General features: G+C 42.1%; 1 protein-coding gene across 1 annotated transcript in view; it reads right to left on the bottom strand.

Annotated features, from left to right (window-relative positions):
- Nucleotides 1-26,404, bottom strand: part of LOC138643400 (histamine H3 receptor-like) — a 36,197-nt gene extending 9,793 nt beyond the window's left edge. Inside the window, exons 1-3 of the mRNA XM_069732316.1 lie at nt 26,270-26,404; nt 21,424-21,670; nt 2,402-2,568 (exon numbers count right to left, since the gene is read on the bottom strand). Of these exons, the coding sequence (XP_069588417.1) occupies nt 2,402-2,568; nt 21,424-21,670; nt 26,270-26,404 (549 nt within the window). The remainder of the gene's footprint in view (nt 1-2,401; nt 2,569-21,423; nt 21,671-26,269) is intronic.
- Nucleotides 26,405-26,961: the final 557 nt, after the last annotated feature.

The following is a 26,961-nucleotide window of genomic DNA, read 5'->3' on the forward strand; positions in this document are numbered from 1 at the left end:
ACCACACTGTGCAAGCATGGATTCCAGTGATGCAATGAGAGAAATCAATCAAAATAAAGCACACCCCTATGACTAAACGAACAGGTACCATATAACTATATAAAGTGCTTATTACAATAATGAAAAAAAGTGTTCGTGATGCACATTGCATCACTAACAACACCCTGGGGACAGTTTAGATGCTTGAAATTTTGTAACAAGTTTCCTTTAACACCTAACACCTTGTTCATTACATGTCTAGAAACCTTAGAGCTGTCATTAAAAGTCATGGAGGACATATAAAAATCTAGAATTTGTTTTTAATGTGGGGTTTAATTGTTTTTTTTTGTACCATCTAATTTTAGTACAATTTAATATTTTGTAGTTAAAGTTATATTATTACTCTTATTTTCATCTTATGGGTTAAAAAAATGTTCTGTAACACCTAGTCTTGTCAATAGTTTGTAAATTATTCTTGTGTTCATTGACATATTGATTAAAATATTTTGTTTCAAAGGAGGTATACTCATTAATACTGAGCACTGTATATATGTAATGTACATATACAGTTCTGGCAAAAATTACAAGACCACTGCAAAATTTTCAGTTTGTCTGTTTTTTCTCTTTATAGGTATATTTTTGAGTAAAATGTAAATTGTTCTTTTATTCTATAAACTACTGACAGCATGTCTCCGAAGTTCCAAGCAATACGTTTTGTATTTATTTTCTGAAAATGAGAAATCAACAAAAAAATGCATTTCTTGCAGACCTCAAATAATGCAAAAAAAAAGGTCATAATCATTTAGAAGCAACAATACTAATGTTTTAACTCAGGAAGAGTCCAGAAATCAATATTTTGTCGAATAATCATGATTTTAATTTTAACTTTCATGTGTCTTGGCATGCTTTCCACCAGTCTTTCACACTGCTTTTGGGTGACCTTCTGCCACTTCTGGTACAAAAATTTAAGCAGTTCTTCTTTGTCTGATGGCTTGTGACTATCCATCTTCCTCTTGATTACATTCCAGAGGTTTTCAATGGGGCTCAGGTGTGTAGGTTGGGCTGGCCATGACAGGGATTTGATGTGGTGGTCCTTCATCCACACTTTGATTGACCTAGCTGTATGGCATGGCGCATTGTTCTGCTGGAAAAAATAGTCCTCAGAGTTGGGGAACATTGTCTGAGCAGAAGGAATCAACTGTGTTTCCACGATAACCTTGCGGCTTGATTCATACGTCCTTTGCAAAGATTAACCTGCCCAGTTCCAGCCTGCTGAAGCATCCCCAGATCAATACCGATCCTCCACCAAATTTCACAGTGGGTGCAAGACACTGCGGCTTGCACGCCTCTCCAGGTCTCTGTCTAACCATTAGACGATCAGGTGTTGGGCAAAGCTGAAAATTAGACTCATCAGAGATTACCTTACTCCGGTCCGCTATGGTCCAATCCTTATGGTCTTTGGCAAACTTCAGCCTGGCTCTCCTTTGCTTCTAATTGGTGAAAGGCTTTTTTCTAGCTTTACATGACTTGAGTCCTGCCTCTAGGAGCCTGTTACAAACTGTTCTTGTTGAACTTCACCCCAGCTGCCATTTGCCATTCCTTTGGTAGGTCACTTGATGTCATCCTGCGGTTGCTGAGTGACATTCGAATAAGATGACGGCTATCCTGGTCAGTGGAGAGTCGTTTTCACCCTCTGCCGGTCTGTAGCTTTGTTTTCCCCAATGTCTGCTGCTTGACCTTGTTGTAATGGACTGCCGTCTTAGAAATTTTAAGGCTGGAGGCAACATGACGCTCACTGTGTCCTTCTGCTAGTAAAGCCAGAATTGAGTCCTTCTTTTCCTCACTCAAGACTTTTCTTTTCAACTCCTTTGGCATGGTTCAAAGTTATTTTTTCATTCCTATTACTTTTGGGATATTACTAGCACTTGTTTTGCCATCCAGCTTGTCCTGTTGCAAGAGGATTGTGAACACCACAGCAGTGTTTTTTATACTTTCCTTCATTAAATAAGAGTTGGTCAAGGTGATCACCTAATCAGAAGCACATTAAGCAGAATGAGGTGTACTCTGGTTGGAAATGAACTGACACTGGAATGGAATGGCCGTCAGACATGTAAAGAATCTGATTTTTATAAAACTGTGCAGTGGTCTCTTAATTTTTGCCAGAGCTGTGTATATATATATATATATATATATATATATATATATATACACACACATATACTGTACATGTGTATTACATGACACATATACCCATATATATGTAATTGGGAAAAAATATTTAGAAAATGGTGAAAAAAAAGAAGATTATGTTAAGAGTTTATATCAGGGAAAACACTTTACAATTTTACAGTGCACACTTTGTGTTTTATCAGCTATTAACATGATGCAGTTATACTAGAATACAGAATAGAACAATACTTACAGCCATAGTGACAGCCAGAAATCGATCATAACTAATAAGAACAACATTAAAGGCTGACGCTGTGCACATCATATAGTCGGCGACCAGCCATAGCTTGCAGAGGAATTTTCCTAGCTTCCACTCGCCATTGAACATATAAGGCACATACAATGGAATGCAAAATGCTCCTGTAAAAATATGCATATATTAATACTTACTAATGATGGTGTTAGGAAAAGGCTATGTTATCTTATCAGAGCCATAATACAGAGCTACACTCTGAGTGACGGCTTCCAGGCATGACACGCTATAGCCATACATTGTACTTGAGCACAATATTATAAATATATATCACATGATATGCATGTTTTTACGTTTGGGCCAATGTATTGGAAAACAGAAGACCCAGAGACAGCAATGTGCCCTTTTGAACCATTTTTCAAAGTTCTTTAGTGTCCGCTGACGTTCATAGGCTTTGACAATATTCATTGCTATTCCAGGTCCTTGTCTGGAGATCCCATAATCAGTTCTGGAGTCTCAGACTCTTCCTGGGAACATCCACAAGCACATTAGCAGAAATGGGAACGAGAAGAGGAATCTACTTAACTTGACTAATCCCTGATATCTGGATCTTCTATACTGCACTACTGCATTATACACTTAGAGTCACAAAACCTTTATTCCATCCAATGTACATTTGTAAGTTTGTAAAGTTTTTAATCACCACTCAGTGATCCAAAATCTGTCATCCTTTGTACCAATATCAACTAACTCATTCGCAGGTTCTACTCTGAGCCAGTTGTACTGCATCCAAACACGTACTAACGTACTTTTACACTTGCTACAAACCATTTTGCAACAAAACATCTCACATGTAAAGCAAAAATTCTGTATGAGGGCTAACACTGGATCCTCTAAAATAATGAGCTGATAGCAACTACATTCACAATAGGCTTTATTAAAATAGTGTAACTCTATTACTCAAAATACCTCTAGTCCTAAGTCCCAATTTATAAAATATACCTGCTTAACCCCTTTCTGCCATTGGACGTAATATTCCGTCCATGTGGGATGGGCCTTAATTCCCAAGGACGGAATATTACGTCCAGCGCGATCGGCCGCGCTCACGGGGGGAGCGCCGCCGATCGCGGCCGGGTGTCAGCTGCTTATCGCAGCTGACATCCGGCAGTATGTGCCAGGAGCGGTCATGGACCGCCCCCGGCACATTAACCCCCGGCACACCGCGATCAAAGATGATCGCGATGTGCCGGCGGTGCAGGGAAGCACCGCGCAGGGAGGGGGCTCCCTGCGGGCTTCCCTGAGACCCCCGCAGCAACGCGATGTGATCGCGTTGCTCCGGGGATCTCCCACCTCCTTCCTGCAGCAAGTCCCGGATCCAAACTGGCCGCGGATCTGGGTCCTGCAGGGAAGGAGGTGGCTTACCAAGTGCCTGCTCAGAGCAGGCACTTGGTAACGCTGCACTGCTCTCAGACAGATCGGTGATCTGTCAGAGTGCTGTGCAAACTGGCAGATCATCGATCTGTATTGTCCCCCCCTGGGACAAAGTAAAAAAGTTAAAAAACAAAATTTCCAAGTGTGTAAAAAAAAAAAAAAAAAATCCTAAATAATGAAAAAAAAAAAAAATATTATTCCCATAAATACATTTAATTATCTAAATAAAAAAAACAAAAACAATAAAAGTACACATATTTAGTATCGTCGCGTCCGTAACAACCCAACCTATAAAGCTATCCCACTAGTTAACCCCTTCAGTAAACACCGTAAGAAAAAAAAAAAACGAGGCAAAAAACAACGCTTTATTATCGTACCGCCAAACAAAAAGTGGAATAACACGCGATCAAAAAGACGGATATAAATAAGCATGGTACCGCTGAAAGCATCATCTTGTCCCGCAAAAAAACGAGCTGCCATACAGCAACATCAGCAAAAAAATAAAAAAGTTATAGTCCTCAGAATAAAGCGATGCAAAAATAATTATTTTTTCTATAAAATAGTTTTTATCGTATAAAAGCTCCAAAACATAAAAAAAATGATATAAATGAGGTGTCGCTGTAATCGTACTGACCCGAAGAATAAAACTGCTTTATCAATTTTACCAAACGCGGAACGGTATAAACGCCTCCCCCAAAAGAAATTCATGAATAGCTGGTTTTTGGTCATTCTGCCTCACAAAAATCGGAATAAAAAGCGATCAAAAAATGTCATGTGCCCGAAAATGTTACCAATAAAAACGTCAACTCGTCCCGCAAAAAACAAGACCTCACATGACTCTGTGGACCAAAATATGGAAAAATTATAGCTCTCAAAATGTGGTAACGCAAAAAATATTTTTTGCAATAAAAAGCGTCTTTCAGTGTGTGACGGCTGCTAATCATAAAAATCCACTAAAAAACCCGCTATAAAAGTAAATCAAACCCCCCTTCATCACCCCCTTAGTTAGGGAAAAATTAAAAAATTAAAAAAATGTATTTATTTCCATTTTGCCATTAGGGTTAGGGCTAGGGTTAGGGCTAGGGTTAGGGCTAGGGTTAGGGCTAGGGTTAGGGCTAGAGCTAGGGTTAGGGCTAGGGTTAGGGCTAGGGTTAGGGCTAGGGTTAGGGTTAGGGCTAGGGTTAGGGCTAGGGTTAGGGTTGGGGCTAGGGTTAGGGCTAGGGCTAGGGTTAGGGCTAGGGTTAGGGCTAGGGTTAGGGTTGGGGCTAGGGTTAGGGCTAGGGCTAGGGTTAGGGCTAGGGTTAGGGCTAGGGTTGGAGCTAGGGTTAGGGTTAAGGCTACAGTTAGGGTTGGGGCTAAAGTTAGGGTTAGGGTTTGGATTACATTTGCGGTTGGGATTAGGATTAGGGGCGTGTCTGGGTTAGAGGTGTGGTTAGGGATACCGTTGGGATTAGGGTTAGGGGTGTGTTTAGATTAGGGTTTCAGTTATAATTGGGGGGTTTCCACTGTTTAGGCACATCAGGGGCTCTCCAAACGCGACATGGCGACCGATCTCAATTCCATCCAATTCTGCATTGAAAAAGTAAAACAGTGCTCCTTCCCTTCCGAGCTCTCCCGTGTGCCCAAACAGGAGTTTACCCCAACATATGGGGTATCAGCGTACTCAGGACAAATTGGACAACAACTTTTGGGGTCCAATTTCTCCTGTTACCCTTGGGAAAATACAAAACTGGGGGCTAAAAAATAATTTTTGTGGGAAACAATGAGATTTTTTATTTTCACGGCTCTGCGTTATAAACTGTAGTGAAACACTTGGGGGCTCAAAGTTCTCAGAACACATCTAGATAAGTTCGTGGGGGGGTCTAGTTTCCAATATGGGGTCACTTGTGGGGGGTTTCTACTGTTTAGGTATATTAGGGGCTCTGCAAACGCAATGTGACGCCTGCAGACCATTCCATCTAAGTCTGCATTCCAAATGGCGCTCCTTCCCTTCCGAGCCCTCCCATGCGCCCAAACGCTGGTTCCCCCCCACATATGGGGTATCAACGCACTCAGGACAAATTGTACAACAACTTTTGGGGTCCAATTTTTCCTTTTACCCTCGAGAAAATACAAAACTGGGGGCTAAAAAATAATTTTGAGGGGAATATTTTTTTTAAATTTTCACGGCTCTGCATTATAAACTGTAGTGAAATACTTGGGGGCTCAAAGTTCTCACAACACATCTAGATAAATTCCTTGGGGGGTCTAGTTTCCAATATGGGATCACTTGTGGGGGGTTTCTACTGTTTAGGTACATTAGGGGCTCTGCAAACACAATGTGACGCCTGCAGACCATTCCATCTAAGTCTGTATTCCAAATGGCGCTCCTTCCCTTCCGAGCCCTCCCATGCGCCCAAACGCTGGTTCTCCCCCACATATAGGGTATCAGCGCACTCAGGACAAATTGCACAACAACTTTTGGGGTCCAATTTCTCCTGTTACCCTCAGGAAAATACAAAACTGGGGGCTAAAAAATTATTTTTGTGGGAAAAAATTTTTGTTTTATTTTTATGGCTCTGCATTATAAACTTCTGTGAAGCTCTTATTGGGTCAAAGCGCTCACCACACATCTAGATAAGTTCCTTAGGGGGTCTACTTTTCAAAATGGTGTCACTTGTGGGGGGTTTCAATGTTTAGGCACATCAGTGGCTCTCCAAACGCAACATGGCGTCCCATCTCAATTCCTGTCAATTTTGCATTGAAAGGTCAAACGGCGCTCCTTCCCTTCCGAGCTCTCCCATGCGCCCAAACAATGGTTTACCCCCACATATGGGGTATCAGAGTACTCAGGACAAATTGTGCCACAACTTTTGTGGTCCAATTTCTTCTCTTACCATTGGGAAAATAAAAAATTGGGGGCGAAAAATAATTTTTGTGAAAAAAAATGATTTTTTATTTTTACGGTTCTGCATTATAAACTTCTGTGAAGCACTTGGTGGGTCAAACTGCTCACCACACATCTAGATAAGTTCCTTAGGGGGTCTACTTTCCAAAATGGTGTCACTTGTGGGGGGTTTCAATGTTTAGGCACATCAGTGGCTCTCCAAACGCAACATGGCGTCCCATCTCAATTCCAGTCAATTTTGCATTGAAAAGTCAAATGGCGCTCCTTCCCTTCCGAGCTCTGCCATGCGCCCAAACTGTGGTTAACCCCCACATATGGGGTATCAGCGTACTCAGGACAAATTGTACAACAACTTTTGGGGTCCATTTTCTCCTGTTACCCATGGTAAAATAAAACAAATTGGAGCTGAAGTAAATTTTTTGTGAAAAAAAGTTAAATGTTAATTTTTATTTAAACATTCCAAAAATTCCTGTGAAGCACGTGAAGGGTTAATAAACTTATTGAATGTGGTTTTAAGAACCTTGAGGGGTGCAGTTTTTAGAATGGTGTCACACTTGGGTATTTTCTATCATATAGACCCCTCAAAATGACTTCAAATGAGATGTGGTCCCTAAAATAAAATGGTGTTGTAAAAATGAGAAATTGCTGGTCAACTTTTAACCCTTATAACTCCCTAACAAAAAAAAATTTTGGTTCCAAAATTGTGCTGATGTAAAGTAGACATGTGGGAAATATTACTTATTAAGTATTTTGTGTGACATATCTCTGTGATTTAATTGCATAAAAATTCAAAGTTGGAAAATTGCGAAATTTTCAAAATTTTCGCCAAATTTCCATTTTTTCACAAATAAACGCAGGTAATATCAATGACATTTTACCACTATCATGAAGTACAATATGTCACGAGAAAATAATGTCAGAATCACTGGGATCCGTTGAAGCGTTCCAGAGTTATAACCTCATAAAGGGACAGTGGTCAGAATTGTAAAAATTGGCCCGGTCCATAACGTGCAAACCACCCTTGGGGGTAAAGGGGTTAAAATCCCCTTTTTTATCGGATTGCACTTGAACCAATGTTATTCAATGAGGTGCTGCAAATCTGCATAATTTTTCTCAGCTGTATTCGGCATGCTGCAATTTCACTCTGAAATCAGTACAGTGCGGGAAAAACAAATCGCATGCCATAAGGACCATCAGTATGGCACCCGATTTTTACAGATACAGTACAATTCTACAGCATAGGAAAACGTAAATGGTCCTGAAAAAGACTAACAGCTACTGAATTTAACGGATTGCATACAGACAGCGCATGAATGACAAGAAAGAAAAAATCGTCCCACTCTCCTCTATGAAAATGGGATCGATTTTTCATACGCTCGAGTGAGCGTGCCTTATATCTTCCTCTCCCTTTAGGGCGACCTTTTAATGTGTTTTACACCAGATTCCTGGCGTTAACTCTTGGATGACTCAAGGCCCAAGTGTGACCTGGAAGTCACTTTTACAATGTAAGCCTATGAAGTGTCAGAAAGATGCACGTCAGGCTTACATTGCAAAAGCAACTTCCGGCTCGTACATAGGGCACAGTGTGATCCTGCAAGTCAGAATATCCATCACATGAACCAAAGAAGGACAGGAGTAGAGATGGAAACCAGGAAAGACGCTGATCAGTGAGTACATTACTACAGTTACACTTCCCAACATATAGATTTACACAGGGAAAGACAGTAAAAAGTTTTGTGGTAGTGCTTATTTAAAGAGATGGCAAAGAACAATGCCCTGACTCTGGTTTTTACACATTCCAGACACCTGCAGAGGTCCTTAACTAATAACACAAGGGAGATTGGCTACCTGTCACTTTAATCTTTTCCCAGAGCGTTCGGATTCTTGTGGGTGGCCACACAGCTCTGGTGGAATATGTTCACAGTCACCCAGCAATCATACACTTAAAGACACATAAAAAACATAAAATACAATGCGCTAGATCTCCGAGCACTGAAACTCACCCAAGCCACAGCTACTACAAAGCAGAGGGAATATAGAGTACTTAAATTAATGTATTCGCCATGTGGTTTTTGTTTCCCCTGTCCTGTGGAGCCTCTGCCTTGGTTAGATGAGAGCCAGTCAAATGGGACTTTTTTAAAATCATACCTCCTGTCCTTCCAGATATAATTTTCAGCAAGACTCCATTTTATCAGAGGCAGGAAGACATCTATACACATCTGATAATAAAGGACCACCATTCACAATAGGCAATGTCACGGCTGACCTTGCTCCCTCTCCCTTTACAATGATTGTTGCACAAACTAAGTTGTCTAAGCACTGTGGCTATGCACATGTACTGTTTCCTGAAACAACAGAAAGTTAGAGACTAAAAAATGTTCCAGTGGCAAATGTGAAAATTGCAAGATTTCTCTTTTACTATTTTAATGCAGATTGTGATATAGACTGTGCACCTTACCTACTCAGCTTTCCATGGGCAGATATTAAACACAGTCAGGCACAAGTCCAACTATAGGGTGGTTAGATAGCTGGGATTGGTATTATGCTGATTGGGTATACCTTGTTGCAGTGGGATGGCTTTTACACTTTTTTGATAAAGAAAATGACAACTTAATGCCCTATGTTTTTTTTTTAAATCTTTATTAATAATGACTTAACTAGAGTCCGATGGTCCCTGGTGAAAGATTTTTACCTGGGGCACCACATCCTGTTAAACATATATGTCCTCCATCCTGATATATATGTTTCCCTTCCTGGCCCCATCCTGGTATATATACCTCCATCCTGATGTTACCCTGGTACGTATGTTCCTTATCATGGACCCCATCCTGGTATAAATACCCCCATCCTGGTATATATGTCCCTTAACCTGGTATATATGTCTCTTATCATGGGCTCCATCCTAGTATATATAACTCCCATCCTTGTATATATGTCCCTTATCATGGGCTCCATCCTAGTATATATAACTCCCATTCTGGTATATATGTCCCTTATCATGGGCTCCATCCTAGTATATATAACTCCCATCCTTGTATATATGTCCCTTATCATGGGCCCCATCCTGGTATATATGTCCCTAATCATTGGCCCCATCCTAGTATATATAACTCCCATCCTTGTACATATGTCCCTTATCATGGGCTCCATCCTAGTATATATAACTCCCATCCTGGTACATATGTCCCTTATCATGGGCTCCATCCTAGTATATATAACTCCCATCCTGGTATATATATCCCTTATCATGGGCTCCATCCTAGTATATATAACTCCCATCCTGGTATATATATGTACCTTATGATGGACAACATACTGGTATTGCTATTATATATGTCCCCCATCCTGGTATACAGTACAGACCAAAAGTTTGGACACACCTTCTCATTTAAAGATTTTTCTGTATTTTCATGACTATGAAAATTTTACATTCACACTGAAGGCATCAAAACTATGAATTAATACATGTGGATTATATACTTAACAAAAATGTATGAATCAACTGAAATTATGTCTTATATTCTAGGTTCTTCAAAGTAGCCACCTTTTGCTTTGATGACTGCTTTGCACACTCTTGGCATCCTCTTGATGAGCTTCAAGAGGTAGCCACCGGAAATGGTTTTCCAACAATCTTGAAGGAGTTCCCAGAGATGCTTAGCGCTTGTTGGCCGTTTTGCCTTCACTCTGCGGTCCAGCTCACCCCAAACCATCTCGATTGGGTTGAGGTTTGGTGAGTGTGGAGGCCAGGTCATCTGGCGTAGCACCCCATCACTCTCCTTCTTGGTCAAATAGCCCTTACACAGCCTGGAGGTGTGTTTGGGGTCATTGTCCTGTTGAAAAATAAATGATGGCCCAACTAAATGCAAACCGGATGGAATAGCATGCCGCTGCAAGATGCTGTTGTAGCCATGCTGGTTAAGTATGCCTTCAATTTTGAATAAATCCCCAACAGTGTCACCAGCAAAGCACCAGCACACAATCACACCTCCTACTCCATGCTTCACGGTGGGATCCAGGCATGTAGAGTCCATCCGTTCACCTTTTCTGCGTCGCACAAAGACATGGTGGTTGGAACCAAAGATCTCAAATTTGGACTCATCAGACCAAAGCACAGATTTCCACTGGTCTCATGTCCATTCCTTGTGTTCTTTAGCCCAAACAAGTCTCTTCTGCTTGTTGCCTGTCCTTAGCAGTGGTTTCCTAGCAGCTATTTTACCATGAAGGCCTGCTGCACAAAGTCTCTTCTTAACAGTTGTTGTAGAGATGTGTCTGCTGCTAGAACTCTGTGTGGCATTGACCTGGTCTCTAATCTGAGCTGCTGTTAACCTGCTATTTCTGAGGCTGGTGACTCGGATAAACTTATCCTCAGAAGCAGAGGTGACTCTTGGTCTTCCATTCCTGGGGCGGTCCTCATGTGAGCCAGTTTCTTTGTAGTGCCTGATGGTTTTTGCCACTTGGGGACACTTTCAAAGTTTTCCCAATTTTTCAGACTGACTGACCTTCATTTCTTAAAGTAATGAAGGCCACTCGTTTTTCTTAACATAGCTGCTTTTTTCTTGCCATAATACAAATTCTAACAGTCTATTCAGTAGGACTATCAGCTGTGTATCCACCAGACCTCTGCACAACACAACTGATGGTCCCAACCCCATTTATAAGGCAAGAAATCCCACTTATTAAACCTGACAGGGCACACCTGTGAAGTGAAAACCATTCCCGGTGACTACCTCTTGAAGCTCATCTAGAGAATGCCAAAAGTGTGCAAAGCAGTCATCAAAGCAAAACTTGGCTACTTTGAAGAACCTAGAACATAAGACATAATTTCAGTTGTTTCACACTTTTTTGTTAAGTATATAATTCCACGTGTTAATTCATAGTTTTGATGCCTTTAGTGTGAATGTAAAATTTTCATAGTCATGAAAATGCAGAAAAATCTTTAAATGAGAAGGTGTATCCAAACTTTTGGTCTGTACTGTATATACCCCCATCCCTTACCCTGGTATATATGTCCCTTATCATGGGTCCCATCCTAGTATATATAACTCCCATCCTGGTATATATGTCCCTTATGATGGACAGCATACTGGTATTCCTGGTATATATGTCCTCCATCATGGTACATACAGTGGGGCAAAAAAGTATTTAGTCAGTCAGCAATAGTGCAAGTTCCACCACTTAAAAAGATGAGAGGCGTCTGTAATTTACATCATAGGTAGACCTCAACTATGGGAGACAAACGGAGAAAAAAAAATCCAGAAAATCACATTGTCTGTTTTTTTAACATTTTATTTGCCTATTATGGTGGAAAATAAGTATTTGGTCAGAAACAAAATTTCATCTCAATACTTTGTAATATATCCTTTGTTGGCAATGACAGAGGTCAAACGTTTTCTGTAAGTCTTCACAAGGTTGCCACACACTGTTGTTGGTATGTTGGCCCTTTCCTCCATGCAGATCTCCTCTAGAGCAGTGATGTTTTTGGCTTTTCACTTGGCAACACGGACTTTCAACTCCCTCCAAAGGTTTTCTATAGGGTTGAGATCTGGAGACTGGCTAGGCCACTCCAGGACCTTGAAATGCTTCTTACGAAGCCACTCCTTCGTTGCCCTGGCGGTGTGCTTTGGATCATTGTCATGTTGAAAGACCCAGCCACGTTTTATCTTCAATGCCCTTGCTGATGGAAGGAGGTTTGCACTCAAAATCTCACGATACATGGCCCCATTCATTCTTTCATGTACCCGGATCAGTCGTCCTGGCCCCTTTGCAGAGAAACAGCCCCAAAGCATGATGTTTCCACCACCATGCTTTACAATAGGTATGGTGTTTGATGGATGCAACTCAGTATTCTTTTTCCTCCAAACACGACAAGTTGTGTTTCTACCAAACAGTTCCAGTTTGGTTTCATCAGACCACAGGACATTCTCCCAAAACTCCTCTGGATCATCCAAATGCTCTCTAGCAAACTTCAGACGGGCCCAGACATGTACTGGCTTAAGCAGTGGGACACGTCTGGCACTGCAGGATCTGAGTCCATGGTGGCGTAGTGTGTTACTTATGGTAGGCCTTGTTACATTGGTCCCAGCTCTCTGCAGTTCATTCACTAGGTCCCCCCGCGTGGTTCTGGGATTTTTGCTCACCGTTCTTGTGATCATTCTGACCCCACGGGGTGGGATTGTGTGTGGAGCCCCAGATCGAGGGAGATTATCAGTTGTCTTGTATGTCTTCCATTTTCTAATTATTGCTCCCAGTGTTGATTTCTTCACTCCAAGCTGGTTGGCTATTGCAGATTCAGTCTTCCCAGCCTGGTTCAGGGCTACAATTTTGTTTCTGGTGTCCTTTGACAGCTCTTTGGTCTTCATCATAGTGGAGTTTGGAGTCAGACTGTTTGAGGGTGTGCACAGGTGTCTTTTCATACTGATAACAAGTTTAAACAGGTGCCATTAGTACAGGTAATGAGTGGAGGAAAGAGGAGACTCTTAAAGAAGAAGTTACAGGTCTGTGAGAGCCAGAAATCTTGATTGTTTGTTTCTGACCAAATACTTATTTTCCACCATAATATGCAAAAAAAATGATAAAAAAACAGACAATGTGATTTTCTGGATTTTTTTTTCTCAGTTTGTCTCCCATAGTTGAGGTCTACCTATGATGTAAATTACAGACGCCTCTCATCTTTTTAAGTGGTGGAACTTGCACTATTGCTGACTGACTAAATACTTTTTTTCCCCACTGTATATCTCCCATCTTGGTATATATGTTCCCCGTTCTGCCACTGTTCTTTAATGCATAGAAAAATATAAACAATTATAATCACCTCCCATCCACTCCCACACTGTGCGGCGTCCTCTTCTGAAGCCAGCAGAGTGGATCACATAATGTCACTGCCATGCAACGCCAGTCATGTACACACCCACATCAGCTTCCGGCCTCTCATTGGCCAGCAGCCTTTATTGCAGCACACAGACCTGGTGGGTCTCCTCAAACGCACATCCAGCTGAAGTTTTTACTAGCGTCGGCGGTCCCCCCACACTCACGTGCCACAGCCTCTGCGACTGTGATCATTACGCCCCTGTGTGTTACTTAGATCATTTTCTGATAATAGCTTCACTCTAATAGTTGTATCTGCTGTATTAACGGTGTCCATGTAGTCCCATGCAACCATGCTTCCAAACAGAACCCAATTAATTCTTGCACCTGTAAATATAGCATTGAATCTCAACAACCTCTATTTTGGAGTCATGGCAATAAAATCAAGAGTCTGGGTGTCAAACCAGTTAAAGCTCTGCATTAATAAAAAGTAACATAAGTCGGTGAAAGAATATAAAATGGAGTAAAATGACAAAATGGTGATTACTCTAATATGGTCATCAAATCACCCTAAAAAAATTGCAATTAAAAGTGATCACAGCGGCATATGTGCCAAATTGGTATCCATTAAACCATCAACGCCACACATGAAATGCACAGCACTCACACAATTCGGTTAATGAAAGCAATAAAAACATTAAGGCTCTTGGAAAATGGCGACAGAAATGAAAATATTTTTTGCACACTTCAAAATTTTTTATCACTTAACTGAAAAAATCTACTAAGTTATTGCTGTAATTGTATGAACATGGAAAAACCTGTTTCTATGTGATTTTTGCCATGCAATGAATACTATGAAAAAACACAGTGGCAGAATTGCTTCTCCCCTCCTATTTCATCCCATTTGGAATTTTTGCCTTGTTATACACTACATTGTCGACCTGTATTTATTTATTTTACTCATTCATATAGCGCCATTAACCCCTCTGTGACCTTAGACGTACTATCCCGTCGAGGTGCCCTGGGCTTATCTGACCCTGGACGGGATAGTACGTCATAGCGATCGGCAGCGCTCACGGGGGGAGCGCCGCCGATCGCGGCCGGGTATCAGCTGCTTATCGCAGCTGACATCCGGCACTATGTGCCAGGAGCGGTCACGGACCGCCCCCGGCACATTAACCCCTGGCACACCGCGATCAAACATGATCGCGATGTGCCGGCGGTGCAGGGAAGCATCGCGCAGGGAGGGGGCTCCCTGCGGGCTTCCCTGAGCCCCCCGCAGCAACGCGATGTGATCGCGTTGCTGCGGGGGTCTTACCTCCCTCCCTGCCTGCTCCAGCCCCGGATCCAAGATGGCCACGGATCCGGGTCCTGCAGGGAGGGAGGTGGCTTCACAGAGCCTGCTCAGAGCAGGCACTGTGAAGCCTGCAGTGCTGCTAGTCAGATCAGTGATCTGACAGAGTGCTGTGCAAACTGTCAGATCACTGATCTGTGATGTCCCCCCCTGGGACAAAGTAAAAAAGTTAAAAAAAATTTTTCCAAATGTGTAAAAAAAAAATAAAAATATTCCAAAATAATGAAAAAAATATATATATTATTCCCATAAATACATTTCTTCATCTAAATAAAAAAAAAAACAATAAAAGTGCACATATTTAGTATCGCCGCGTCCGTAAGGACCCGACCTATAAAACTGTGCAACTAGTTAACCCCTTCAGTAAACACCGTAAGAAAAAAAAAAAAAAATGAGGCAAAAAACAACGCTTTATTATCATACCGCCGAACAAAAAGTGGAATAACACGCGATCAAAAAGACAGATATAAATAACCATGGTACCGCTGAAAACGTCATCTTGTCCCACAAAAAACGAGCCGCCATACAGCATCATCAGCAAAAAAATAAAAAAGTTATAGTCCTGAGAATAAAGCGATGCAAAAATAATAATTTTTTCTGTAAAATAGTTTTTATCGTATAAAAGCGCCAAAACATAAAAAAATGATATAAATGAGGTATCGCTGTAATCGTACTGACCCGAAGGATAAAAGTGCTTTATCAATTTTACCAAACGCGGAACGGTATAAACGCCTCCCCCAATAGAAATTCATGAATAGCTGGTTTTTGGTCATTCTTCCTCACAAAAATCGGAATAAAAAGCGATCAAAAAATGTCAAGTGCCCGAAAATGTTTTCAATAAAAACGTCAACTCGTCCCGCAAAAACAAGACCTCACATGACTCTGTGGACCAAAATATGGAAAAATTATAGCTCTCAAAATGTGGTATTGCAAAAAATATTTTTTGCAATAAAAAGCGTCTTTCAGTGTGTGACGGCTGCCAATCATAAAAATCCGCTAAAAAACAGGCTATAAAAGTAAATCAAACCCCCCTTCATCACCCCCTTAGTTAGGGAAAAATAAAAAAAATGTATTTATTTCCATTTTCCCATTAGGGCTAGGGTTAGGGCTAGGGTTAGGGCTAGGGTTAGGATTAGGGCTAGGGCTAGGGTTAGGGTTAGGGCTAGAGTTAGGGCTAGGATTAGGGCTACGGTTAGGGTTAGGGTTAGGACTAGGGTTAGGGCTAGGGCTAGGGTTATGGCTAGGGTTAGGGATAGGGTTAGGGCTAGGGTTAGGGCTAGGGTTAGGGTTAGGGTTGGGGCTACAGTTTGGGTTGGGGCTAAAGTTACAGTTAGGGTTTAGATTACATTTACAGTTGGGAATAGGTTTGGGATTAGGGTTAGGGGTGTGTCAGGGTTAGAGGTGTGGTTAGGGTTACCGTTGGAATTAGGGTTAAGGGTGTGTTTAGATTAGGGTTTCAGTTATAATTGGGGGGTTTCCACTGTTTCGGCACATCAGGGGCTCTCCAAACACAACATGGCGTCCGATCTCAATTCCAGCCAATTCTGCTTTGAAAAAGTAAAACAGTGCTCCTTCCCTTCCGAGCTCTCCCGTGTGCCCAAACAGGGGTTTACCCCAACATATGGGGTATCAGCGTACTCAGGACAAATAGGACAACAACTTTGTGGTCCAAATTCTCCTGTTACCCTTCGGAAAATACAAAACTGGGGGCTAAAAAATAATTTTTGTGGGAAAACAAAAAGATTTTTTATTTTCAAGGCTCTGCGTTATAAACTGTAGTGAAACACTTGGGGGTTCAAAGTTCTCACAACAAATCTAGATAAGTTCATTGAGGGGTCTAGTTTCCAATATGGGGTCACTTGTGGGGGGTTTCTACTGTTTAGGTACATTAGGGGCTCTGCAAACGCAATGTGACGCCTGCAGACCAATCCATCTAAGTCTGCATTCCAAATGATGCTCCTTCCCTTCCGAGCCCTCCCATGCGCCCAACCGGTGGTTCCCCCCCACATATCGGGTATCAGCGTACTCAGGACAAATTGGACAACAACATTTAGGGTCCAATTTCTCCTGCTAACCTTGGAAAAATACAAAACTGGGGGCTAAAATATAATTTTTGTGGAAAAAAAAATATTTTTTATTTGCACGGCTCTGCGTTATAAACTGTAGTGAAATACTTGGGGGTTCAAAGCTCTCACAACACATCAAGATGAGTTCCTTAGGGGGTCTACTTTCCAAAATGGTGTCACTTGTGGGGGGTTTCTACTGTTTAGGTACATTAGGGGCTCTGCAAACGCAATGTGACGCCTGCAGACCAATCCATCTAAGTCTGCATTCCAAATGATGCTCCTTCCCTTCCGAGCCCTCCCATGCACCCAAACGGTGGTTCCCCCCCACATATCGGGTATCAGCGTACTCAGAACAAATTGGACAACAACATTTAGGGTCCAATTTCTCCTGCTAACCTTGGAAAAATACAAAACTGGGGGCTAAAATGTAATTTTTGTGGAAAAAAAAATATTTTTTATTTGCACGGCTCTGCGTTATAAACTGTAGTGAAATACTTGGGGGTTCAAAGCTCTCACAACACATCAAGATGAGTTCCTTAGGGGGTCTACTTTCCAAAATGGTGTCACTTGTGGGGGGTTTCTACTGTTTAGGTACATTAGGGGCTCTTCAAACGCAATGTGACGCCTGCAGACCATTCCATCTAAGTCTGCATTCCAAATGGCGCTCCTTCCCTTCCGAGCCCTCCCATGCGCCCAAACGGTGGTTCCCCCCCACATATGGGGTATCAGCGTACTCAGGACAAATTGGACAACAACTTTTGGGGTCCAATTTCTCCTGTTACCCTAGGGAAAATACAAAACTGGGGGCTAAAAAATTATTTTTGTGGGAAAAAAATTTTGTTTTATTTTTATGGCTCTGCATTATAAACTTCTTTGAAGCCCTTGGTGGGTCAAAGTGCTCACCACACATCCAGATAAGTTCCTTAGGGGGTCTACTTTCCAAAATGGTGTCACTTGTGGGGGGTTTCAATGTTTAGGCACATCAGTGGCTCTCCAAACGCAACATGGCGTCCCATCTCAATTCCTGTCAATTTTGCATTGAAAAGTCAAACGGCGCTCCTTCCCTTCCGAGCTCTCCCATGCGCCCAAACAGTGGTTTACTGCCACATATGGGGTATCAGCATACTCAGGACAAATTGGACAACAACTTTTGAGGTCCAATTTCTTCTCTTACCCTTGGAAAAATAAAAAATTGGGGGCAAAAATATAATTTTTGTGAAAAAATATGATTTTTTATTTTTACGGTTCTGCATTATAAACTTCTGTGAAGCACTTGGTGGGTCAAAGTGCTCACCACACCTCTAGATAAGTTCCTTAGGGGGTCTACTTTCCAAAATGGTGTCACTTGTGGGGGGTTTCAATGTTTAGGCACATCAGTGGCTCTCCAAACGCAACATGGCGTCCCATCTCAATTTCTATCAATTTTGCATTGAAAAGTCAAACGGCGCTCCTTCCCTTCCGAGCTCTCCCATGCGCCCAAACAGTGGTTTACTGCCACATATGGGGTATCAGCGTACTCAGGACAAATTGGTCAACAACTTTTGTGATCCAATTTCTTCTCTTACCCTTGGAAAAATAAAAAATTGGGGGCAAAAATATAATTTTTGTGAAAAAATATGATTTTTTATTTTTACGGTTCTGCATTATAAACTTCTGTGAAGCACTTGGTGGGTCAAAGTGCTCACCACACATCCAGATAAGTTCCTTACGGGGTCTACTTTCCAAAATGGTGTCACTTGCGGGGGGTTTCAATGTTTAGGCACATCAGTGGCTCTCCAAACGCAACATGGCGTCCCATCTCAATTCCTGTCAATTTTGCATTGAAAAGTCAAACGGCGCTCCTTCCCTTCCGAGCTCTCCCATGCGCCTAAACAGTGGTTAACTGCCACATATGGGGTATCAGCGTACTCAGGACAAATTGGACAACAACTTTTGGGGTCCATTTTCTCCTGTTACCCTTGGTAAAATAAAACAAATTGGAGCTGAAGTAAATTTTTTGTGTAAAAAAGTTAAATGTTCATTTTTATTTAAACATTCCAAAATTTCCTATTAAACACCTGAAGGGTTAATAAACTTCTTGAATGTGGTTTTGAGCACCTTGAGGGGTGCAGTTTTTAGAATGGTGTCACACTTGGGTATTTTCTATCATATAGACCCCTCAAAATGTCTTCAAATGAGATGTGGTCCCTAAAAAAAAAATGGTGTTGTAAAAATCAGAAATTGCTGGTCAACTTTTAACCCTTATGACTCCCTAACAAAAAAATTTGGTTCCAAAATTATGCTGATGTAAAGGAGACATGTGGGAAATGTTACTTATTAAGTATTTTGTGTGACATATCTCTGTGATTTAATTGCATAAAAATTCAAAGTTTGAAAATTGCGAAATTTTCAAAATTTTCGCCAAATTTCCATTTTTTTCACAAATAAACGCAGGTACTATCAAAGAAATTTTACCACTATCATGAAGTACAATATGTCACGAGAAAACAATGTCAGAATCACCAGGATCCGTTGAAGCGTTCCAGAGTTATAACCTCATAAAGGGACAGTGGTCAGAATTGTAAAAATTGGCCTGGTCATTGACGTGCAAACCACCCTTGGGGGTAAAGGGGTTAAAGAAAATCTGTCACCTACTTTTTTGTATATAAGCTGCGGCCACCGCCATTAGGGGCTTATCTACAGCGATCTGTAATGTTGTAGATAAGCCCCCCGATGTAACCTGAAAGATAAAACAAGTTATATTATGCTCACCCAGGGGCGGTCTTGTGCAGTCCGGTCCGATGGGCGTCGCAGGTCCGGGTCCGGTGCCTCCCATCTTCATGCGATGACGTCCTATTCCTTGCTTCCTGTCGCGGCTCCTGCGCAGGCGTAATTCTCTGCCCTTTTGAGGGTAAAGCAAAGTACTGCAGTGCACAGGTGCTGGGAGAGGTCCGAGAAGCCCGGCGCCTGCGCATTGCAGTACTTTGTGCTGCCATCAACAGGGCAGATAAAGTACGCCTGCTCAGGAGCCGCGACAGGAAGCAAGGAAGAGGACGTCATCGCATGAAGATGGGAGGTGCCGGACCCGGACCTGCGACACCCATTGGACCGGACGGCATCGGGACCGCCCCTGGGTGAGTATAATATAACTTGTTTTTCTGATCTTAAAGGTTACATCCGGTGCTTATCTACAGCATTACAGAATGCTATAGATAAGCCCCTGATGGCGGTGGCTGCAGCCTATATACGAAAAAGTAGGTGACAGATTCCCTTTAATTCCACAGCGCTTTACATTAGCACTGTCTTCATTGGGGCTCACAATATAAATTCCCTATCAGTATGTCAGTGGAGTGTGGTAGGAAACTGGAGAACCAGGAGGAAACCCACGCAGACACAGGGAGAACATACAAACTCCTTTCAGATGTTGTCTTTGGTGGTATTTGAACCCAGGACCCCAGCCCTGCAAAACAACAATGCTAACCACTGAGCCATTGTGCTGCCCATTGTATAGTAAAATTTGTGGTGTAATTCAAAACTAAAATTCATCTTACAAAAAATAACCTCAACTGAATAATAAAAACTCTAAGAAAAAGTTATGGCTCTTAAAAGAAAGGGAGGAAAAAAATAAAAGTGTAAACATGAAATTTGCTGCAGAAGCACACGGTTAAAATAAGCGCATAGTAGTCTTAAAATAGAAAAAAAAATGGATAGCCACCTACCAGACCTCACCTGTCTTTTTGTTATGTCCGAACAGGGAGAAATCATATGAACGCTGCTGCAAGTTAGCAGCCACTGATTGACTGCAGCAGTCGTAAGCAGTCAGAACTGGAATAGAAAGCTATCAGACTGTCTCCAATTGGGCATTGTTTAAAATAAAAAGATGTAGTGAACAACCCATTTAATTTTAGGTGCACCAGTCATATTATTAAACTAAATGATTGTCTCTTTTTTTTTTTACAAACTGTATTAAGAGAACTTTTGGGCCATTTGGATTTAAAGGGAATCTTTAATGCTTTTTCTTTGAGTTCACATTGGAACTGTAGATCCAAAGAGGAAAGTGACAAATGTAGTTCAGTGCTAGATGTGTATTATTTATGTATAAGTGTTGCTTCACCCTACGATGTCAGAATTTTCTGATCAGCAAACAAGCTTTTGTTTGGAGAACCTTTCCTTAAATGTACATTTACAACACCCATACTGGTTTGTATAAAGTAGGTAAAGTAGGACACAGAACACAGATTGATGGTCCCAGTGTTATTGACAATGGACTTAAAACCGACACTAAGAGCAATGGTGTGCATCACAGTACCACATACCAGAAAATGAACATGGTAGTGTTGAGTAGCAGAGGTACAATGTTCTCAGTTGAGGGGAGACCCTTAATCCCTGGGCAGCATAGCGGCTGTTACAGCTATAGATCTGCTACCGCCATAGTTCTGCTAAAACTCTGGTTCTAGCCATGATATAACATAACAAAGACATATTTATATATATAACTCACCTATTACAAAATCACAAATAGCTAAATTTAAAAGGAAGAAGTTACTGCTGCTCCGAAGCCGCTTGTCTTCTATAAAACATACAATGACAAGACTGTTGCCTGCAACAGTGATAAAAATTAAAAAAGAGATCAACATAATTATTAGAATAGTTATGCCTTGTGCCATTTCATCAATCTTGACAGATGAGTTTGTAAAACTGATACCAGTAAGATTTCGCGAAATGATTAAAATCGATTTCATCTTGAACTGAGAATATACGTAAATAGTGATGCATGGAGGCATGAAGAACGGGATGTGTGCCTCAATGATTAATTTCCAATACTTCAACAAGCAGCAATATATATACAGTAGAATATTCCTATGGGGGAATCTCCATTGTCAGGACCCTGGGGCATCTAGCAGGTGCTTACAAGCCCTTGTATAAAATTATGTAAGTATTCAAAATAAGTTCGTAGAATACTTCTTGTTACTTTAGCTTTATGTGCACATTCATTACACTAATGTAATAATAAACTAAAAATAAAAAAATGCTTAGTGGATCTGTACTCCCAGAAGAGCAACCTCATTACATTCTATGTGAAACACATGGAAAATGTACAATCCCGAAAGAATTTTGATCTCCAAGGCAAATTTCCACTTTTTATAATTAAATGTTTATTATTGTTTTTTTCAATTATGTTTTAAATGAAACTATAATAAATGTACTACGGCTGAATTGTATATTTTCTGAATGTGTAGGTTATCCAACAAATGAATAAAATCTTCTTAACATTATACAATTTTTATATCAGTGACAGAGAAAGGTATTCAATATCTGATAATATGAAATAAAGTTTTGGGGCTAAACCTTTTATAGTTACCGGATGGATTTATTCACGTATACCAGAATCACTATACATAAAAAATACAGATAAAATAATTACCATTTTTCTGATATAAAAGCAAAGTATGCAATTCAACGTATAATGGATTTGTCACATGATAGGCACCAACAGAGCCCAATGAACCCATTTGACTAATAATAGGATCTGTTAATTTTGTTATGGTGTCTATCATTTTACCATAAATAGCTACATATTATGTTTTCCATCAATGTGAAGGAAACTGAAGGAGCCTCCAAAGCAAATTTGAACAGAACCTATTAGGCTACTTTCACACTAGCGTCGTACTCGGCCCGTCACAGTGCGTCGGGCCGACGTACCGACGCTAGCAGTGAATGCGCCACACAACGGGGGCAGCGGATGCATTTTTCCAGCGCATCCGCTGCCCCATTGTGAGGTGTGGGGAGGTGGGGGAGGAGTTCTGGCCGCGCATGCGCGGTCGGAAATGGCGGACCGTCGGCAGCAAAAAACGTTACATGAAACGTTTTTTGCTGCCGGCGGTACGCCACAACACGGCGCAACCGTCGCACGACGGTTGCGACGTGTGTCAATGCGTCGCAATGCATCACTAATGTTAGTCTATGGGGAAAAAACGCATCCTGCAGACAACTTTGCAGGATGCGTTTTTTCCCCTAAACGACACATTGCGACGTATTGAAAACGACGCTAGTGTGAAAGTAGCCTTAATGCTTTATGCAATAAAAATAAACTTATAACGTAAAGAAATTTTAGTAGAATTTTATTAATATGGTAAATGAATATTAATTTGCAAGCTAGGTGCATGGCCACATAATATACTTAAAGGAGATGTCCGATAAGAAGATATTGATTACCTATATTTAAAATAGGCCATCAATATGAAATTGGTGGGATCTAACACCTAACACTCCGAACGCTCAGTTTTCAACTAAAACATCAGTGTATGAAAGCAGCAGCAACACCAACATCAATTTATAATACAACACCATGAATATGGCCCTCACTTTCCCCATTATAAAGTAGGAGCCCTATGCTTTCTCCATTATGACATTTGGTGAACACATTATTCCAATTATACAATATGACCTCCTCACTGTCCCCCCTGTTGAAATTTAACCTTTAACATGAGTCCTCCATATATGAACTAACATCTATATATATAATTGTCTAAGGGTTTTTCCGTCTGTCTGTCTGTCCTGGAAATCCCGCGTCTCTGATTGGTCGAGGCCGCCAGGCCTCGACCAATCAGCAATGGGCACAGCGACGATGATGTCATAATGGTTGCCATGGCGACGATGATGTCATAAATGTTGCCTCGACCAATCAGCGACGGGCACAGCGACGATGATGTCATAAAGGACGTAGACATCCCGCGTCTCTGATTGGTCGAGGCTGCCAGGCCTCGACCAATCAGCAATGGGCACAGCGACGATGATGTCATAATGGTTGCCATGGCGACGATGATGTCATAAATGTTGCCTCGACCAATCAGCGACGGGCACAGCGACGATGATGTCATAACGGTTGCCATGGCGACGATTATGTCATAAAGGTTGCCTCGACCAATCAGCAACGGGCACAGCGACGATGATGTCATAATGGTTGCCATGGCGACGATGATGTCATAAAGGTTGCCTCGACCAATCAGCGACGGGCACAGTCTGCCGCAAATTCTGGAATCATCATTGTCCGTATACTACGGTGACATGCATATTCTAGAATACCCGATGCGTTAGAATCGGGCCACAATCTAGTCTATATATAATTGTCTAAGGGTTTTTCCGTCTGTCTGTCTGTCTGTCTTTCTGTCTGTCTGTCTGTCCTGGAAATCCCGTTGCCATCATCACCATGGCAACCAATATGACATCATCATCACCATGGCAACCATTATGACATCATCATCACCATGGCAACCATTATGACATCATCATCACCATGGCAACCTTTATGACATCATCACCATGGCAAACATTATAACATCATCGCCATGGCAACCATTATGACATTATCGACATGGCAACCATCTATATATATAATTGCCTAAGGGTTTTTCCATCTGTCTGTCTTTCTGTCTGTCTGTCTGTCTGTCCTGGAAATCCCGCGTCTCTGATTGGTCGAGGCCGCAACCAATCAGCGACGGGCACAGCATGGCGACGATGATATCATAAAGGTTGCCTCGACCAATCAGCGACGGGCACAGTCTGCCGCGAATTCGCCTCAACCAATCAGCGACAGGCACAGTATCGACGTAGATGTTATAATGGTTGCCATGGTGACGATGATGTCATAAAGGTTGCTTCGACCAATCAGCGACGGGCACAGTCTGCCGCGAATTGTGGAATCATCATTGTCCATATACTACGGGGACATGCATATTCTAGAATACCCGATGCGTTAGAATCGGGCCACAATCTAGTCAGTACATAAACACAGCATCAGAACCAACATCATTATATTAATACAACCAGAAACTACATCAGTAAATGAATATAACCTCAGAACCATTATCGGTACATAAATACAGCCCCAGAACTATCAACAGTACATGAATACAGCGCAAGAACTATCATTAGTGCATAAATAGAGCACCTGAACCATCATCAGCACATGAATACAGCACCATAATCATCAGTACATGAATCTTTTCTGTACATGAATATGGCACTGAAGTTAGAATTTGAATATAGCACCAGAACCAACATCAACATATGAAAACAGCAGCACAACTAACATCAAAACATGAAACATCATTATGAAATATGGCCCTCACTGAGCCCCCTTATGAAATAGTACTTCTATACTGTGTCAATTTATAGCATTAGGTGTCCACACACTTCTTATTATTGCATCCAGATCTTACACCTCTCCTTTATGAAATTTTGCCTCCAGACTGTAGCATTTATAAAATAAGGCCACTACGTATCTTAAAGAGGTTGTCCAACCCTGAGATCAAAACATTTTTTTTAAATTGTGCTGTATTGTAATATACAACACCCCTATACATTTTTTTGTTTCAGCTTTGATAAAGATCACGGCATGATCGAAACACGTAGCTCATGTACTCCTGTGCGTTATAGTGATGTCCGAGGGGCTGTTTGTATATTAATCTTATGAAATAAAGTCAAGAAGTTTTTATCAAGAAGAGCTGGAACAAACTTTCTTCAATTTCCTACGCCAAGGGAAAGCAGGTTGCGGAATGCAGTGACAGACGGAAGGCAGAACAAGAGTTAACAAATGTAACAGTTTTAATTTAACAGGGGGTTAACTCCTCGCAGGGAGATGAAGGGTTAAATGGGGGATTAGCAGTCCAATGGCGAAGGATATGCATGGTTAATAAACAAAGTAACAATAGTTCAGTTGTGCACTTATCCTATAAGGAGTTCTTCAGAATGCAGGTACCACGTGGGGGTTGGTAGAGCCGGGAACAGCTGGCACGGTGTTTGTCCAAGGATGTTCGGTTGGTCACGGCGGTCCATTTTCTTGCGGCAGCGGTCGGTCTCCGGCACCTTCCGCTGAGCCCCTAGTCCATGAACATATGCAGCCGGAGCAAACAAGTCCGCAGCACGATCAGGGTTCCCCGTGGGCAGGAAGGTATACGCTGGTAAGGTGGGCTGCAAACGTCTGTCCAGTACCCGGTTCTCTCTTTGCGGCATGTGTGCTGTACTCACGGTCATGAAGTGCATGGCACCTTGTTCTCTGCCAGCTACCGGGCGCACTGCACTTCTCTTTCTGCAACCCATGGTGGGAGTACATGGACATGGGCTGGCGTAGTCCTGGAGCTCAAGGGACGGAGCACTTCGCTCTCTGTGCTGCAGGCTGCCTGTTCCCACCAAGACTGACTACTTCCGCGTGCGCTTTGGCTGTAGCTGCTTAGCCACACCCCTATTTCCAAGTGCAATGGTCTGTCTAGTCGCTTACACCTTCCCCTGGACAACAGAGGAGACAGCCCCGACAGTTCCGGACCCATCATAGGACAGGTACCCACGGCCCGGTTCTCCTCCTTACACTGGCATGGCACACGTGCTCCTAACGCCGAAGATTGCAGCCCTACTTCTATCAGTGTTTCCTCCACATCATACATCAGTTCCTGCACCCCCTCCTGCTCCTCCTCATCCTCCATCTCCAATGTGTTATCTAAGAGCACGTTGTCCACATCAGCTGGAAGCTAGAAGCTCTGCAGCACTGCCTCAGCGAGTCGACAACAGTCAACTAATTTGTCTAGGACACAAATCGCACACCACAGCAGAGTTATTGAAAGGAATAACAGACCAGACAGATATGTGGCTTTTGCCAGTGAACCTCCAACCAGGCATGGTCGTGTGATAATGGGCATAACCCGGTGGGGAATGTGAAGCTTGGCAAGTTCACACATACCATGCTTGGCCCACGTGCTCAACTTGGTAGTTCAGCAGTTTCTGAAAACCTACCCAGATTTGCCAGAGCTTCTGGTCAAGACACACCGCATCAGCACCCATTTCCGCAAGTCGGCTACAGCTATCCAGCTTTGGCAGTGCCGCAGCAGCGCATACAAGTGTCAGCTCACCAACTGATGTGCAACGTGATCACGTGCTGCAAATCCACACTGCACATGCTGAAAAGACTTTGTGAGCAACAGAGGCCAGTTGTAAAATACCAGCTCCAACACGCACCTCGGTACTCAGGTCAGCCTCCACACAT

The sequence above is a fragment of the Ranitomeya imitator genome, chromosome 6 (genome assembly GCF_032444005.1).
Source record: "Ranitomeya imitator isolate aRanImi1 chromosome 6, aRanImi1.pri, whole genome shotgun sequence".
NCBI classification, from domain to species: domain Eukaryota; kingdom Metazoa; phylum Chordata; class Amphibia; order Anura; family Dendrobatidae; genus Ranitomeya; species Ranitomeya imitator.